The sequence below is a fragment of the Talpa europaea genome, assembly GCF_964194135.1.
Source record: "Talpa europaea genome assembly, chromosome: 12".
Lineage (NCBI taxonomy): Eukaryota > Metazoa > Chordata > Mammalia > Eulipotyphla > Talpidae > Talpa > Talpa europaea.
The window spans coordinates 54,979,761-54,997,181 of NC_140079.1; the positions used below are offsets into that span (position 1 = coordinate 54,979,761).

General features: G+C 39.5%; 1 protein-coding gene across 1 annotated transcript in view; it reads left to right on the forward strand.

Annotated features, from left to right (window-relative positions):
• Positions 1-1,208: 1,208 nt before the first annotated feature.
• Positions 1,209-17,421, forward strand: part of ACBD6 (acyl-CoA binding domain containing 6) — a gene marked incomplete at its 5' end in the record, with an annotated part of 175,241 nt that continues 159,028 nt past the window's right edge. Inside the window, 3 exons of the mRNA XM_084248872.1 lie at positions 1,209-1,430; positions 6,251-6,315; positions 9,604-9,700. Coding sequence (XP_084104998.1) covers positions 1,209-1,430; positions 6,251-6,315; positions 9,604-9,700 — 384 coding nt within the window. The remainder of the gene's footprint in view (positions 1,431-6,250; positions 6,316-9,603; positions 9,701-17,421) is intronic.

A 17,421-nucleotide genomic window follows, 5' to 3' on the forward strand; every position in this document is an offset into this window, starting at 1 on the left:
AAACTCAATAAAAAAGCCACCAAGGGCTTCAGAACTCTCCTTCACCCGTCTGCCCAAAGCACAGAGAACCTGCACTGTGTCTTCGTGGCAGTACAAGGTGTTTTGAACAAATGAACTTTTTTTTAAGCAACACTTAGAACATAATAACCACTCAGTAGTGGCAACTATTATAATCATGTTAAATTGTTTGTAGTTTGTTCCTTTATGAGAAAACTATGTTCTTGGTTTCTCTTTACAGCGTCCGCAAAGCATAGTGGCAATGGCTGATTTGGGGAGATACAGGTGATGGGGTACCTGTGAGGCCTATTTTCAGTGCCCCAAGAGGTGGGGGTTCAGCAAGGCAGAGCAAAGCAAGACAGAAGTCTTTCGACCAGTTAATCACACAGTTTGGGACGTGAAGCCCCCATCTCCGAGTTTTTCATTGCTTACTCAAGTTGGAACCAGATTCTGAAGCAACAAATCCGAAGCGTGCAGGGATCCCAAGTCTTTCGGGGGTGGGGTGAGGGGGTGTGTGTGGGGGGGCGCCCGGAACACAAGCTCCAGGAGGCGGAACCTTAGTCTTCAGCTCCGTGTTTCCCGCGACGCTGTTCTCACCGCTACACTCCCTAATAGACGGCCTCCTTCCCCCCGCCCCTAAGGCCTGGGCTGAGGAAAGCTTCAGAGTTTGTGACTAGTGATTTCAACCAAACGGTGAACGGACACCCCAACGACGAGCGACAGTTTCCCCTCGCAGAGTCTCCCCAGCTCGGCCCCGCGAGCCCCCCCCTCCCCCGGGCGGGAGGGGCGCCCAGCCTAGCGCCGCCCACGCTCCCTAGGCCGGGCCCGCGCTCGGGCGCGCTCTCAGGCGCGCACGGCCCCGCGCGCACGTCGCTCCCGTGCCCGCCCCCCCGGCCCCCGCCGCCCGCTCCCGCACTCCCGGGCCCCCAGACCCCCGCGCCGTTGGAGGGCCCCCGGCGAGCCCGATCGCTGTTAGTCCGGAGGAAGCCCGAAGTCCAGGCGAGAGCGGCCGCGGCCAGCGGAGCCCGCCCGCGCGCCCGGAAAGTGGAAGTGGGAGGGAGGCAGAGTTGGGTGAGGGCGCGCGGGGTGCGCTTGGGTCCGGCTCGGGCTGGGGCTCAGGACCGAAACTGGTGGACCAGGCCCCCGACGCGGCTTTACCCCGATCGGAGCCCGGCCGAGCGGACGGAGAGGGACGGAGCGAGCAAGGACACATGGCCTCGCCATTCCTGCCCGCCGGGGCCACCACCGGTGATAGCGGCGGGGAGCTGAGCTCGGGGGACGACTCGGGTGATGTGGAATCCCTTCAGAGCCCCGAGACCGAGGCAGCCGGCAGCCTGGCCGAGCTGTTTGAGCAGGCTGCAGCGCACCTCCAAGGCCTGATTCAGGTGGCCAGCAGGGAGGAGCTCTTGTACCTGTATGCCCGGTACAAGCAGGTACAGTCCTGGGACGGGATGGATGCGGGAGAGCGACCAGGGAGGGGCCTCCTTCTTCCTCCAGAGACTAACAGCAAACGTGCATGGTTAATGGCTAGGTGGAATGAAGTTTGTGTGTGTGTGTGTTTCTTAGTCATCTCCTAAGGATTAGCATCATTCTGGTCATGGAAAGGACCTTTCTGCTAGCCTAGGAGTGATATTTAATTAGATATTAAATGACACTTTTTCTGTGTCTTCCCTGATTTGCTCAATGACCTTGCACAGATGCTTTTACTAGCGTCAGAACCTTTCCCACATGAGGGTGATAAAATTTGTCATTCACACTTGCCAAAGGGAAGTAAATACGGTAATGTTAAAATATTTTACGACCCAGGGGAATAATATGATTGTGTTCAGGAGATGTAATACCAATAAAATACAAATTTTTCGTGATTTTTAAAAAATCCTAAATATCTTAGATCTAATTTTTTACTGAATATGTTTCAACGTGTTAGATAGTTGTATCTAATTGGATTAGATTAGTCATAGCTAATCCAATTTTTATAAACCAATTCAGAGCTAGTAAACCCCAGATGAAATAACTCCCTTCTCTTAAGGAAAATGAAAGGTAAACCCAAAGAAAATAGGTTGCGACAGGTCATACGGGTAAATTAGTTAAAACTAGAGCTAGCTTGGAGCTGGCGACTCATGAGGCTCTGAACTCTACCTGAAAATATGGAATGAGGTATTTTTACATCATTCAAAGTGTCATTGGCTAGGTAGCAAAAGGAGAATTGCCTTATCATAGTCAACAAATACTTGTTCAGCATCTTTTATGTGCAAAATCCTTGGGTGTTATGCTAGCAGGAAAGGCAAAGAAACAGAAGCATCATGATAATTTGCCTTCAAGACTCATAAAGTTACTTGAGAAGTCTACATTGAAGCATGTGAAAAATTGCTCACAATATAAGTTAAATAACAGGTCAGGAAAACTCCAGCTCCTTAGAACACTAGAGGCAATGGAGTTCTCAGTAATAACCCAGTTTATTTTATTACAAAATTTATAACTTTGTTTTTTCTTCTGTCCTATGCTTACTCCCTGCATTAAAAAAAAGAAATAGTTGTGTGTGGGTGGTGGTGGTGGTGTGGGGCCTTTGTATTCTTAAATTGAAACTACTGATTGGAGATGAAATTTTTTTGCAGATTGATGACTATCAGTTAATGTCATTGAGATGTATAACTGTAGGTACAAATGGTATAATTCATGTATTGAGTGAAAATTGCCCCTAATTGGCATTGGAATTTGCTTTCTAGTCAAAGTTCTAGATATCTGTTTTTCCTTTGACTATTGGCCCAGTGCCGATCATTTTAAAACGAGGTTTTTGATTATTTAACAAGCATTTGTTGAGTGTTGTGCTAGGAATGTAACATGTCTGACTGATGGATGGTATAAGGCTAGTTTTCTCCAAATTCCCTAGAGAACATTCTTTTCCTTTCTGAGTCATATCTTTACTTGTTGATATTAGCATCATCATTATTAAGTATCTGATTTCCAAGTCATTACTGGGCAACCAACCATTTGGTCTCAAGTATACTTATTTCATTCAGGTAGTACATAAGGAGTCTTGCCCCTCACCCTTTCAAAAATTTGATGTTAGTGTGTTTAGAGATACTCTGTATTTGAAAACAAAATTCTTCAATTTGAGAGAATAAGGTTATGCTTGCATAAATGTGACATTGGACATAGTTTTCATCAGTCTTTCCTAAATACTTTCTTTTCAACAGATTTCTGAGACTGTTAAAAATAGCACCTTTGATACAATAATAAAGCTGAAAGTTCAGTAATAAATCTAAAAGTTCAAAACTGATCTGTGTGGCAGATCAAACTTTTATTTCATAAAATAATTCCATTTTGTATTCTGAATTGCACTCTTATTTTACAGGTTGAATGAAGTAAGGTTCTTGGCAGGAAGACAGTAAAAATAAACTGAGATATGAACCTTATTTCCTGAGGTATACTGAAACCCACCTAACACAATAGCTCTTTTAGTCTCTGATAAACCTGTGGCTCCAAAATCATCTTTTTTTTTTTTTTAAAGATTTATTTATTTATGCATACAAGAGCTGGGGTACAGGCCAGAGGTGTGGGTGGTGAGAGGATTCACCAGAGACAGAGCTGGGAACAGCACAGGTAGATTGACTGAAATATACTGCTGAGGGCAGCAGTGGGCGAGACAGGAGACTGCTGACCATATGTGGGTTAGCTCCCTGGTTGGGGATTGAACTCTAGCCACAGCAGTGATAGCATTGAGACTTAACCCATAGGCCATCAGGAAAGCCCCCCTGGACTTTTCTTTTCATCTCACATAATGCTCCAGAGGTAGGTGATATAGGGCTGACGTGAGGTCGTTCAAGGACTTAGACTTTACCTGTCCTGTAGCTCTCTCATTCCCCCAAGGCAGCAGTTCTCAAATTATCCTTGTGACTAGCTCAGGAGATATGTAAGGTCAAAACTATTTTCATAATAATAGTAAGACACTATTTGTCTTTTATTCTGTGCTGTCATGGTGCATATAACTGTTGATACATTAGCATCAATCAAGGTAGTGGCAGCAAACTGTACTCCTATTTTTTTTTTATTGCCCTGTACTCAGAGTAAAATAAAACACCACCTTCACTTAAAAAATATCAACTCTTGAGTACAAATATTTTTTGACATTGTGTGAGGAAATGGGGTGGCGGTACACACAGAGCCCTTCTGCATACTGAATTATGTTGGCTCCTTTGAGTCCTCAATTTCTAAGACCAAAAAGTTGGAGAAATACTTTTCTTTCCATGGCCAGAGATGGCTCACCATCACCACATACATGTTCTAGCCAGGACAAAGGGAAAGGGAAGGGGAAAGACAGTCCCTCTTTCTTTTAAGGAAGTTATTTATCCAGTCCCCCAACCTGGGTTAGAGTTGCATGGCTACATGTGATGTGTAGCTGGATGACCATGTGTGTCCATCTAATAATTCTATTTCTGTAGGAGAAATGGCGAGCAGATATTGGAATTTTTCCTGGTGTCTGGCTAAAAACCAAAAATGCTAATAACTGTTGTTTTATGTCTAATAGTTTATATAATTTCAAATTTTTAATAGTCCAGTAGTTCAAATGATTTTAAAGATGCTAAAGCTGAAGCCAAGAGCCTAGGCAGCTTATAAAACAATGTGGTGAAGAAATATTGGACTTTGGATTCAAATCCCAATTATGAATTCTGGATTTACCAGTTTGTGAGCTATGGCACCTTCTTCAACTTTCTATAGTTCTTTATAAAAGGCATTTTATAAAAATAACATAGTATAATATAAAATAGAATACTTTTCTTGAAAGGTAATGACACACCTCCCAAGATTATCGTGTGGCTCATTTGACTTAACATATGTGAAGCATCTGGTTTGTGATGACTGTTCAGAAAGTGCAGCTCCTGCTCTTCTCTGTCCTATCATAGCAGGGCTGTTCCTGTCCAATTGTGCATACATTTTACTAGTGACCAGACTTTACTATGTGACTAATTGTTAAGCAAATGGTAGAGATGATAATTATTGAGAATTCAGATAATTGTTATAAATGAGCTCAGACTGAGCTCTCTGTGGATGGAAAGGGCTCTTCGTATTTGAAACTTGAGTGGGGCTAAAAGCATTGTGAAAAGTTGATGGAAGAAGTAAAAGCAAAAGGTTCCATATTGTTCCATTCAGGTAGAAAGGATAATAAGAGCAAAACTCAGAATAAAAGTCCCTAAGGCAACAAGTAGATCAGTGGGTTAAATGATGGCATTAGCTTGATATTAACAAAATCTAAGAGTGTAAGAGTAGTAAGACGTGGTGGAAAGGTCCTGAGAAGTGGATTGGGTTCAAGTGCTGTGGGGATTCATAAGAAAGGGAAAATAGGTATTTTGTTGAACACATACCTAATATATTCTTTATTCAATGAAAATTTTTGTTACCTTAAGTTAGGCATGGTATTAGTAGTGAGTGAATTAAGGGAGCTTTCTTAGAGGCTGTGTTCTAATAAAAAGATGAGACTACATAAAACTTTCTATGACAAGGTAAAATAGAAAGTGTGATCAGAAATACATACAGTAAATGCTGTGGGAGTTCCTAAGAAAGGGAGATACCTTCTGGCTGCAGAAATCAGGCTGCATGTTGAAATAGATAGGTATCAGTCACATTATGCAAATTTCACTTATGCATAATTGCTGTTAGTTTAACCACAGATGTTCTTTGAGGATTAAAAATAAGTATTGACAAAAAACAAGAGAAGATTGTTGTGGGATAGAATTTATATTGCTGTTGTTGAGAAACTTGAAATTTTTTTGTTTTTGCAGCAAATTTTATTGATTAAATCTCTACAAGGATACTTTAAAAAGTGTATGTGCTATTCTGGAATTTGGGAGAGGTCAAATACTAATAGTGTTATGGAAAATCAGCAGAAATTATCAGCATTATGAATTCTGATACTGAACTTGAAGCTTATTTATTGCATGTTTAAAAGTTCTTCTGTATTATATAACTGGTAATAAATTGCATAATATATATAATTTATCTTATATTTTATTTGTCTATTATTTAGAAACCCAGCTGTTTGTTACCCATATTTTTTATATATTGTAGTGTTAGATGATATGCCACAGTAGACTGTGTTTAAAAATTTTTGCTTATGTAATGAATATTAATTCTATATAGATGCAAATATTTCCTGGCCAATAGTAAGTATGCATAATAAATTTGAAAATCAAAAGTTTCTCTGCATGTCTTTGAAAAATATGTTCTTAATTCACCCATTCCCCCCTTCATTTAGGTCAAAGTTGGAAAATGCAATACTCCTAAACCAAGCTTCTTTGACTTTGAAGGAAAGCAAAAATGGTAAGAAATTCTTCGGATATAGTGAGGTTGTTGGGAATGGTTTAGGTGTGTAGGAATTAGAAAGTAGTGAGCAGATTAAAGAATTATTTTTATATTAATCTCCTTCTGCTATAGACTGTGCTAATGACAGGCAATTTGGGAGAGATTAAAAGAATCCGCTTTTAACTAAATCTCCTAAAGAGATTCTTATGCCATGTTGTTGGTACATAAGTAGTTGAGAACAGACATATATTACATGTGAATCGCTTTTTAGTAACTAAGAAAGAATTGTTGCTGGAAATTTTCCTTTTCTGTCATACCACCCGGCTAGGCCATGCCTTCTCTCCTCTGAAGGAATCCTTGGAAGAAAGCTGTGAGGATGGGGAGGGCAAAGCTCCTTTTTTCACTGCTTTGATTTAGCTCCTGCCCTCAGTGCTCTTCCTTTCCGTGCTCCCATCCACACCACAGTAAAGAAATACTTATAGTAAAAAAAAAAAAAAAAAAGAAAAAAGAAATACTTATCGTAACCTCTTGAGACGGAGGAGGGGGAAAAAAAAAAAAAAAACCCAACACAGATACCGAGTCTGCTTTCCTGAATACATAAAAACATTATACCTTTCCAAACTTTTTCAGCTATAACCCAGAGTTTCCTCTTATTATATGAAAACTTATTTTCTCATACCTTATTTAAGTGAGGAAAAAAAAAGGCATATAAAACAGGAAACCTTCGTTATCGTTGTAAATTTGAAGCATTAGCTCTGGCATCAAAAGGATAGAGGATGGCGTTAAAAAAGGAAAAAGAGGAAATAAGTTGTAGAGTGAAGAAATTGCTAAAGGATAAGTTCTAGCTTTATATATGAGAGCAGTGCTTCTCAAAGTGTGGTCCCTGGACAAAGTACCTCTCTAGGAACTGTTTGTTACTCAACTGTAAGGGTAAGCTGAGCTCGAAGCTAAATGAAAAGCAGTTATGTCTGTAAGTGCACAGTATAGCACATTCTCAGTGAAGAAAGCAGTGATTTGATTTACATTCTGGTGTAACTTTTCCTTACCGATAAGAAATAGTTCTCTGGCACTTTATTTGTTATAGAAAAGACCTGATGTAACAATTTTTGTGAGTTTTCTACTTTAATTTATGACATTTTATAGCTTCATTATTTTCCCCTATGCTTGCCTGCTTTTTTTTTTTCTTGTTTTCAGCAATTTAAAAATGTCTAGATTTTACACCCACTATAATAATAACCTAGGCTCATTAGAGGATACTAATGAATCATCAGTGGATACTAAAACCATTAGATAAAAAATACTGGAGAACGATGTTTACCCAACCGTGATCTAAGATTTTCTTACTAATTGCAAACAAGGAAATTGCAGATGCTCCTGTTAATAGATCTTCAATCTTATTGATGAGGGATGAACTGATATCATGTACCCCCTGATGTGAGGCATTTTAAAGGAAATGCCATCTAGATGGCGTTCTTGCCAAAATGTTTGACCTTATTTTAATCATGATTTATTTTACGTTTATTTTTTATTTATACAAGAGGAGGGGTACAAGCCAGATGCGCGGGAGGGTGAGAGGAATTACCAGAGACAGAGTGGGGAGCAGAACAGGCAGAGTGACGAAATGCACTGCTGAGGGGAGCAGCGGGCAGCAGGAGAGGTCTGCTCACCATGTGGGTTGCTCCGAGGCCGGCAGGGATCGAACCCGCACTGCAGAGGCTGCGGACAGCTTCACAGTACTGCACTCAACCGCCTGCGCCACCAGGGAGGCCCCCATAATTTATTTTAGAATTATGATTCCATAAAATTTTGGCAAGAACATTTTGTAGGTGAGGAAATGATCAGACAAATCTAAATTGAGGGATATTTTATAAAATGACTGGTTTGGACTAAAAAAAATATCAATATTATGGAAGACAAGAAAGGACTAAGAATACATGAAACTCCATGCTATGTGTGAATCTTGATTGGCTACCAGTCTGAAGAAGCAAACTATAAAGGACATTGAGAAATCAAGGAAATTTGAATATGGTTCATGTATTTGTATCATACCATTAATTTTTAATTTCTGTAATTTGATATAGATTGTTATATTGAGGGGTAGTGTTATGATGTGTGTATAGTTAACTCTTAAGATATTGTGTAAAAAATGAATTTAGAAAACCTCCGAAAGATGTTATATTCATCATAGGAACTGAAGGCAGTGAAAAGCTGTGGGGCTGTGTTCTGTTTTTACAGTGCATCCTCATTAGGAGTAGAAAGAATTAGCAGGGAAAGGAAGCCTATCCTGGCAAGTGGCAGAAAAGAAGAAAAAGACAACCCAGAAGGGGGCTAGGACTAAAATAATACTCTTGGTATTTATTTATTTAATTATTTTTACATTCCATTTTAATTTTGTACATCATTGTTCATTTTTAAATAATATTTGCTTCCCCCACCCTATTATTTATTTATTTATTTATTTATTTATGCATACAAGAGCTGGGGTACAGGCCAGAGATGCTGGGGTGTGGGGTGGTGAGAGGATTCACCAGAGACAGGGTGGGGAACAGAACAGGCAGACTGATTGATATACACTGCTGAGGGGAGCAGCAGGCGAGACAGGAGAGGTCTGCTGCTCCATGGAGGTTGTTCCCTGGCCTGCCAGGGATCGAACTCGTGCTGCCGAGGCTGTGAATTGCTTCATAGTGCAGTGCTTATGAAGAGAGGCCCACCAGGGAGACCCTGCACTTGGTATTTAAACTGCAGCTTGTTCCTACTTCTTATTCACTAATATTCTTCTCTGTCCTTATCACTCCTTACCCTTAAAGTCCTTTCCTGAGGCCTCTGGATCCACTACTAGCAACTTATTGATGAGACAAAAGCAGAAGGGGAAGGTGTCTTTCTTACATCTTAAGTAAAAAGTTTTAAGCATTTTTCCAGGAAATATTATTTTGCGTGATGATTCATTTCTACATCACTGAAATGCCATAAGCAGCTCATATAGTTTCAACAAGGATGAAATTTGGGTTTTGAGAAGTTACAAAATCTTAGCTATTACATTGGTTTGCGGTCTTCCAAAAACCAACAGATAAGCAATTAGTTTGTGTTATTAAAATTTCATGGGGTTGGGTAATTAGGAAAAACATGTCTAAAAAGACTCGTTAGGTGGGATGATAAGACAAGTATAAATGCAAAAAGAAAGGGGTATTATCTGACATTTTATATCCACATACCCACACCTTACAATGTGTATTTTTTTTAATAAGGAATGTGCTATTTATGTTATTTACATAGCTCATGATCATTTTGGATGTTCTTGTATTTCAGGGAAGCATGGAAAGCACTTGGTGATTCAAGCCCCAGCCAAGCAATGCAGGAGTATATCGCGGTAGTTAAAAAACTAGATCCAGGTTGGAATCCTCAGGTAAGACCTAATGTAACACCTTATCATCCTTCTCTGAAACAAATGTTTAAAACTAGACTTAGGCTTAAATAGCATTCTAAAAATTTTATTTTCTAAACTCAAGATTATAAAGTTCTTGCAATATTTATCTAAAATTACTATTGCTTAAGTAGTAACATAACCAGCTGTGAATACTGGAACTCTGAATTGTAGAGGATTTTTATTTTTATTTTATTTTTATTTTATTTTTTTTAGATTTATTTTTATTTATTTATACATGCACTGGGGTACAGTCAGAGGTGCAGGAGGGTGAGAGAATTCACCAGAGCCAGAGAGGGGAGCAGAGCAGGCAGAAGGACCGAAGTACACTGCTGAGGGGAGCAGCGGGTGGCAGGAGAGGTCTGCGCGCCATGTGGGACCCTCCTCCGGTGGCCGGGGAGCAGCCGGGGATCGAACCGGCGCTGCAGAGGCTGCTGGCAGCTTTGCAACCCAGCACTCAACTGCTGCGCCACCGGGGAGGCCCCGTAGAGGATTTTTAAATGCATAATAATTTCAATCATATAAAAACTCAATTCATTTCATAATTTGAAAGAGTTTGAGATTATCGTTCTTACCTTGAGAAATGGTAAATTTGTCTTTTTTTATGAGTACCTTCTGTGCAAGTACGAAGTGCTTATTGACAGGGATAAGATAGGAATAAGACAGGCTTTCTCCCCTTACGCAGTTTAAAGAATATTAGAACAGACAAAACATCAAAAATATGATAATAGTATAAAATAATAATTGAGGTGCTAGGGAATATAATAGAAAGATTACTTTGGACTTAGGAAGCATTGGGTATTGTTCACTTGAATGTGCCATTTATTTAGACATTAGAGAACATCTAGAAAGAATTGCATAAAGGTGGGGTTGCTGTTTATTTATTTATTTATTTATTTTAATTGATTTTATTTATTTATGCATTCAAGAGCTGGAGTATATACCTGAGGTGTGTGGAGGTGGTTTGTGAGAGGATTCATCAGAGACAGAGTGGGGAGCAGAGCAGGTGTATCTACTGAAATACACTGCTTCAGGGGAGCAGCGGGGCAAGACAGGGGAGGTCTACTGCCAGTGGCTGGTGATAGCTTGATAGTGCTGAGACTTAAAACCTCTGCACCACCAGAGAGGCCCCAAATATAGTTTTTAAATCAAAGCTACATGGTATCTTGAAGTATAAAGGGAACAGTGCTTTAAAATGCAACCCTTTGACTGTGTTTTCTGTTATGTTTCATCTTAACTCAAGAGTATGTTGTTGAAAATCTAATACAAATCAAGGCAATTTTTTGCCTTATTTGGATTTTGTGATGGGAGGAGGGGGGATTTTATTTTGATATGATTTTTAAAATTTATTTTTGACAATTAAAATTATATCTAAGGTGTACAAAGTGATTTTTTGATACATTGTATATACATTATGAAATGATTATCACAAGGTAATGCACATACCCAGTCTGCTCTCATAATTGCCATGCTTTGGATTTTTTTTGTGTGTGTATGGTGAAAACACTTGAGGACTCTTCTGTTAGCAAATTTCAAGTATGTAATACATTATTATTAACTAATGTATTTATTAGTAACTGAACAACAATACATTAATGTATACTTGATATAATTTCTTTTAAGTTTCAGGAATAGTACAAGAAACTTCCCGTGACCTTAATCTAGATTCATCAATTGCTTATGCTTGCTTTAGCATTCCTTGTTCACCTACACACATATATGTATCCATACACACACATAACAAGAGGTTTTTCTGAGTCATTTCAGGTAAGTTGAAGACATCATATCCCTTTCCATTAAATTCTTCAATGTTTCCTAAGAACAACAACCTTCTCTTATATAACTACACCTAATTATCAAAAATTGAGATTTTGTTTTTGTGTGTGTTATGAGTTCTTTTAAAATCCCTGGGCTCAGGATATTTGCAAGATACTACATGTATATATACATTAAAATTAAAATTATATATATTTAAGTCATACAGTGTGATGATCTGATCTACAAAGTGAAATGATTATTATAGTCAAGCTAGTTAATATTTCATCTACACAATTAGTTACCATTTCTTTTTTCTGTGATGAGGCCACCTGCTAGCTACTCTCCCAGCATATTTCCAGTATTCACCACTGTGTTATTAATTGTTGGCAACATGTCTCTACATTAGACTTCCAGACTTACTTATCCTACACAACCGTAACTTTGTAACCTTTGACTAACCTCTCCCCATTTTCTCCAACCCTGGTAAATACCCTTCTACTCTCTGCTTTTCTGAGTTTGACTTTTTTATTTTTTAGATTTTGTTTGTCCTTTTGTCTGGCCTGTTTCATTTAGCATAATGTTCTTTAGGTTCGTCTGTGTTACCATAAATCCAGTCACAGGATTTCCTTCTTTCCCAGGGCTGAGTGGTATCCCACTCAGTTATGTGTCACTTAACAATGGAATTACTTTATAAGAACTACCTCACTAGGGGATTCCATCAATGTGTAATTGTTATTGAGTGTACTTACTCAAACCTAGATAATACACACTGAACCTATATTTCTGTCACATATGTGGTCCATCAATGACCAAAATGTTGTTATGGGGCATATGACTGGGGCACCAACAATTCTTTGTCAATTCATCTGTAAAACTCTTAGGTTGTTTCCATTTCTTGCCTATTATGAATTATGTTCCCATGAACATGAAAGTACAAATAACCTCTTAAAGATACTACTTTATTTTCTTTTGATATATACCCTCAACTGGAATTGCTGGATCATTCAGGAGTTCTGTTTTTGTTTTTTTTTAAAGATTTATTTTATTTTTATTTGTGCTTATAAGAACTGGAGTGTAGGCCAGAGATGGGGAGGTGTGTGTGTGAGAGAAAGGATTTACCAGAAACAGAGTAGGAAGCAGAACAGGTGGATTTACTGAAATACACTGCTAAGGGGAGCAGCGTGTGAGACAGGAGAGGTCTGCTTCGCCATTTCTGGGTTAGCTCCCTGGTTGAGGAGTGAACTGAGGCCATCGCAGTAGGCCTTTGTGATGGTAGCACTGAGACTTTACCTGTAGGCTACCAAGGAGACCATAGGAGCTCTGTTTTTAATGGGGAACCTTCATACTATTTTCCCTAATGACCTTGCCAATTTATACTCCCACCAACAATGTACAGTAGTTCCCTTTCTCAAAATCAGGAATTTAACCTTGGTTTAATATTACTGTTGAACTTATATTTATACCTTCGCAGTTATTTTTTTAAATTCTGATTCATTATCCTAGCCAGCATCATGTATTGCATTAGTTGTCATGTCTCTTTAGTCTCCTTTGATCTGGAGCAGACCTTTCTTTTTTTCAGTCTTTCTTTTTCTTTAATTGTGATATTTTTAAAGGATATGGACCAATTATTTTGTAACATAGCCCTCAAGTTGGGCTTTTTTAATGTCTCCTCATGATTAGATTCAAATTATGAATTTCTACGAGGAGTGACACAGAATTGTGTCCTTCTATACTTTTGCACTATACCAGGAGATACATGATGTCTGTTTTTCCCAATATTGGTTGTGTTAACTTTGATCACTTGGTTAAGGTATTATCTTTTTCGCTAGTATAAAGTTCCCATTTTCCCCTTTGAGGCTATGTTAATATCCTTTTCTTAATTAGATATCACCCGCTAGTTTTAACATCCATTAATTTTTTAACTTCATCATTTCTTCTACATTTATTATTTGGCATTCCACTGTAAGGATAGACTTTCCTTTACTCTCCATTTATTTATTCATTGTCAAGAATTATGAAAGGTCTGGGATTGTACCCTGCTTGCAAACTAATATGTTAGCTGTTACTGTTTCTTAGATGTTGGCAGAGGCACAAGACTTCCTGGGTCTGAGCCAAAGGGCTTTAATATTCATGACATAGCAAACTGCATGAGCTTCATTTGATTTGCATTGGTTTCTTGTTTGCCTGCAGTTCCACAGGGACCATGCAGGTGGGCCTAGATGGAGTCCTGCATATGCAGTGGAATGTGCTCTAAGGAAGGAGCACTGAGCGTTGAGCATTCACAGGTGGAGGTTCTTTGTCATGGTTGGGAAGACATTACCTCATTCCTGGGGGGCTTACTTCCCATACATCCCTGAGAAATGGCCCAGGTAGAGTGGGCAGACCTGTCCTTGAGTGTTCCTGGACACTCAGGCTCACTCATGGTTAGGTTGCCTCCCCCAGGCTTCATGTGTTTTTATCAGTATATGCTCATGGATTTCTGTTTTATTCAGTGGGTTATAATCCATTCACACCATTTTGTATTTGGCCTCTGGGAGCCTCTTCAGGTGACTCCTGTGTGCTCTTGATAAGTCTCTATCATTCTCTGAGCATTTTCTTACTTTTGGCTACAAGATGTCTAAAGCTATGTTAGTTTCCTGGGACAGCTGTAACCAAGCAGTACATATAGTGCTTTATGTTTAAAACAGCAGAAATTATTCTCTCACAGTTCTGGACGGTAGATGTCTGAAATCCAGGTGTTAGCAAAGTTGTACTGCCTTTGAAGGCTCCATGGGAACAGCCTTCCTTGCCCCAAATGGCTTCTGGTGGCTTCAGATATTCCTACCTTGTGACGTAAATTCAGTATGTCTCTTTCTTCACATGGCCTTCTTCCAGAGTCTCTGTCCAGATCTCTCTCTCCATTCTTAACAGTCATTAGATTTAGGCCCTTCCTCATTTTAACTCGTTCCCTGCCTCTCAGCTTATTACAATATAATTGACATATAATATTGTGTCAGTGGTTTTGTTTGTTTGCTTGTTTAAATTTTTTTATTGAAGTGCTGTTGGCTTACATTGTTTTTGGTATTTGGAATTCTTCTTTTTTCAGGTGTAGTTACCATAGTGCCCCCACCACCAGGGCACTCAGAGGCCACCACGATAGTCCATTGTGCTTGTCCTCACTTGTCCTTGCCCCTTTCCGTCCCCTTGCCTCAGATATGTGGTCAGCTTTCAGACTCTATCTGACCCTTTGTTTGCATTGTGTAAGTTTAAAGTGTATAGCATGGCAACTGGATTTGATACATTTATATATTGCAGAATGATTACCACCATAGCTAATATCTCTATCATGTCACATAATTCATTTTTCCTTTTTGTGGTGAAAGCATTTAAGTCTTAGCAATAATAGTGCAGTATTATTAGCTATAATCACTGGGCTTTACATTAGCTCCCCCACCAGAACTTACTAGTTTTACATCTGAAAGTTTGTACCCTATAACTAGCATTTTTCCATCCCATCCCCTCACCCAAGCCCCTGGTAAACTCTCTTCTGTTCTCTTGTTTCTATGAGTTTGGCTTTTTTAGATTCCACATACAAGTGATGTCATATGGTATTTGTCTTTCTCTGTCTGACATATTTCACTTAGCATAATGCCTTCATGGTGTATTCATGTTGTTGCAAATGACTGGATTTCCTCTTTCTTATGGTTGAATAATAGTCTCTGTCTCTCTCTCTCTCCCCCCCATCTCTTTCTCTCTCCCCCTCTCTCCTCTTCTCTCCCTCGCTCCTCTCCTACACACACACACACACACACACACACATACACACTCTCTCTCTTTCTCTCTCTCTCTCTCTTTATCCCAGATTGTTCCATTATCTTGACTATTGTGAATAATGTTGCAATGAACATGGGAGTGCACCTGTCTCTTTAAGATCCTATTTTCATTTCCTTTGGCTATGAACCAAGAAATTTCTGGTCCTATGGGAGTTCTATTTTTAATTTTTTTAGGAACCTCTGTCTGTTTCCCATTGTGGCTGTACCATTTCACATTCCCACCACCAGTGTATAAGTGTTCCCTTTTCTGCACCTCCATCTCAACATTTGTTATCTCCAGTGTTTTTGATGATGGCCATTTTAATATGTTGAGGTGATAATCTTATTGTGATTTTAATTTGTATTTCCCTGATGATTGATGATGTTGATAACTTTTTCATGTACCTGCTGGCTATTTATATGTCTTTTTTTGAAAAATGTCTATCTGAATCTTATGACTTTTTTTTTTAAAGATTTATTTATTTATTTATACAAGCACTGGGTACAGTCAGAAGCGCGGGAGAGTGAGAGAATTCACCAGAGCCAGAACAGGGAGCAGAACAGGCAGACTGATGAAGTACACTGCTGAGGGGAGCAGCGGGCGGCAGGAGAGGTCTGTGCGCCATGTGGGACCCTCACCCGGTGGCGCTGGGGAACGAACCGGCGCTGCAGAGGCTGCTGGCAGCCACGCAACCCAGCGCTCAACTGCTGCGCCACCGGGGAGGCCCATCTTATGACTATTTTTTAATCAGACTGTTTTTTTTGCAATTGCGTTATATGATTTCTTTTTTTTTTAAAGATTTATTTTTATTTTTTTGTGCATACAAGAACTGGGGTGTAGGCCAGAGGTGCTAGGGGCTAAGAGGATTCACCAGAGACAGAGTGGGGAGCAGAACAGGTAGATCTACTGAAATACACTGCTGAGGGGAGCAGCGGACGAGACAGGAGAGGTCTGCTGTGCCATATGGGTTAACTCCTTGGCTGGGGATTGAAGTCATGCCACAGTAGCTGGTGATAGCTTGATAGTGCTGAGACTTTAATCCCTACACCACCAGAAAGTCCTCTGAGTTGTATGAGTTCTTATAAATATTTTGGATATCAACCCTTTTCCGTGTGTGTGTGTGTGTGTGTGTGTGTGAAAGAGAGAGAGAGAGAGAAAGAGAAAGAGAGAGAGAGATATTGGAAAATATTGTCTCCCATTCTATAGGTTGTCTTTTCATTTTGTTGATCATTTCTGTTGCTGTGTGGAGATTTTTAGTTTGATAAAGTCCCAGTTGTTGATTTTGCTTTCTCTTTTGGTGTCATATCCAAAAAACATTGCTAAGATCAGTGTCATGATTTTTCCCTATGTTTTTTAGAGTTTTACGATTTCAGTGTTATGGCTCAAGTCTTTAATCCATTTCAAGTTAATTTTTGTGGGTATTGTAAGATAGGGGTCCAGTTTCATTCTTTTATGTGTGGTTATTCATTTTTCCTAGCACTGTTCAAGAGACTATCCTTTCCCATGGAGTATCTTGGGGTCCTTTGTCAAATACTCATTGACTGTATACTTCTTATTAACTCGATTACATCTGCAAGGCCCTATTTCCAAATAAGGTCTTATTTTTTTTAAAGACATTTATTTATGCATACAAGAACGGGGTTCTTATTCTAAGATATACCTTGGGTTAGAATTTGGGACTATCTTTTACTAGGGTTGGGGGACACAATTTAGCCCACTGCACAGATTCCAACCTTGGAAGCAACTGTTTTTCTCTGTTTCCTTTTGGTAAACACCAGTATTTAGAAAATAAATAAGAGTGTATGGGTATAATCATTGCTGCTGGATATCATTGCTTCTAGACGATTTCACTAGACAAGCCTAAATAATAAATTCACTTATACACACACACACACACACACACACACACATACTTATATTTTTTAAAGATTTATTTTTATTTATTTATGCATAGAAAAAATGGGGTATAGGCCAGAGATGTGGGGGGTGAGAGGATTTACCAGACATAGCGTGGGAAGAACAGGGGGAATCTACTGACACTGCTGAGGGGAGCAGCAGGTAAGATAGAAAGAAGTCTGCTGCACCATGTGGGTTAGCTCCCTGGAGGGGAGAGGGCATGGAACTTAGGCCATAGTGGCTGTAGCTCTGAGACT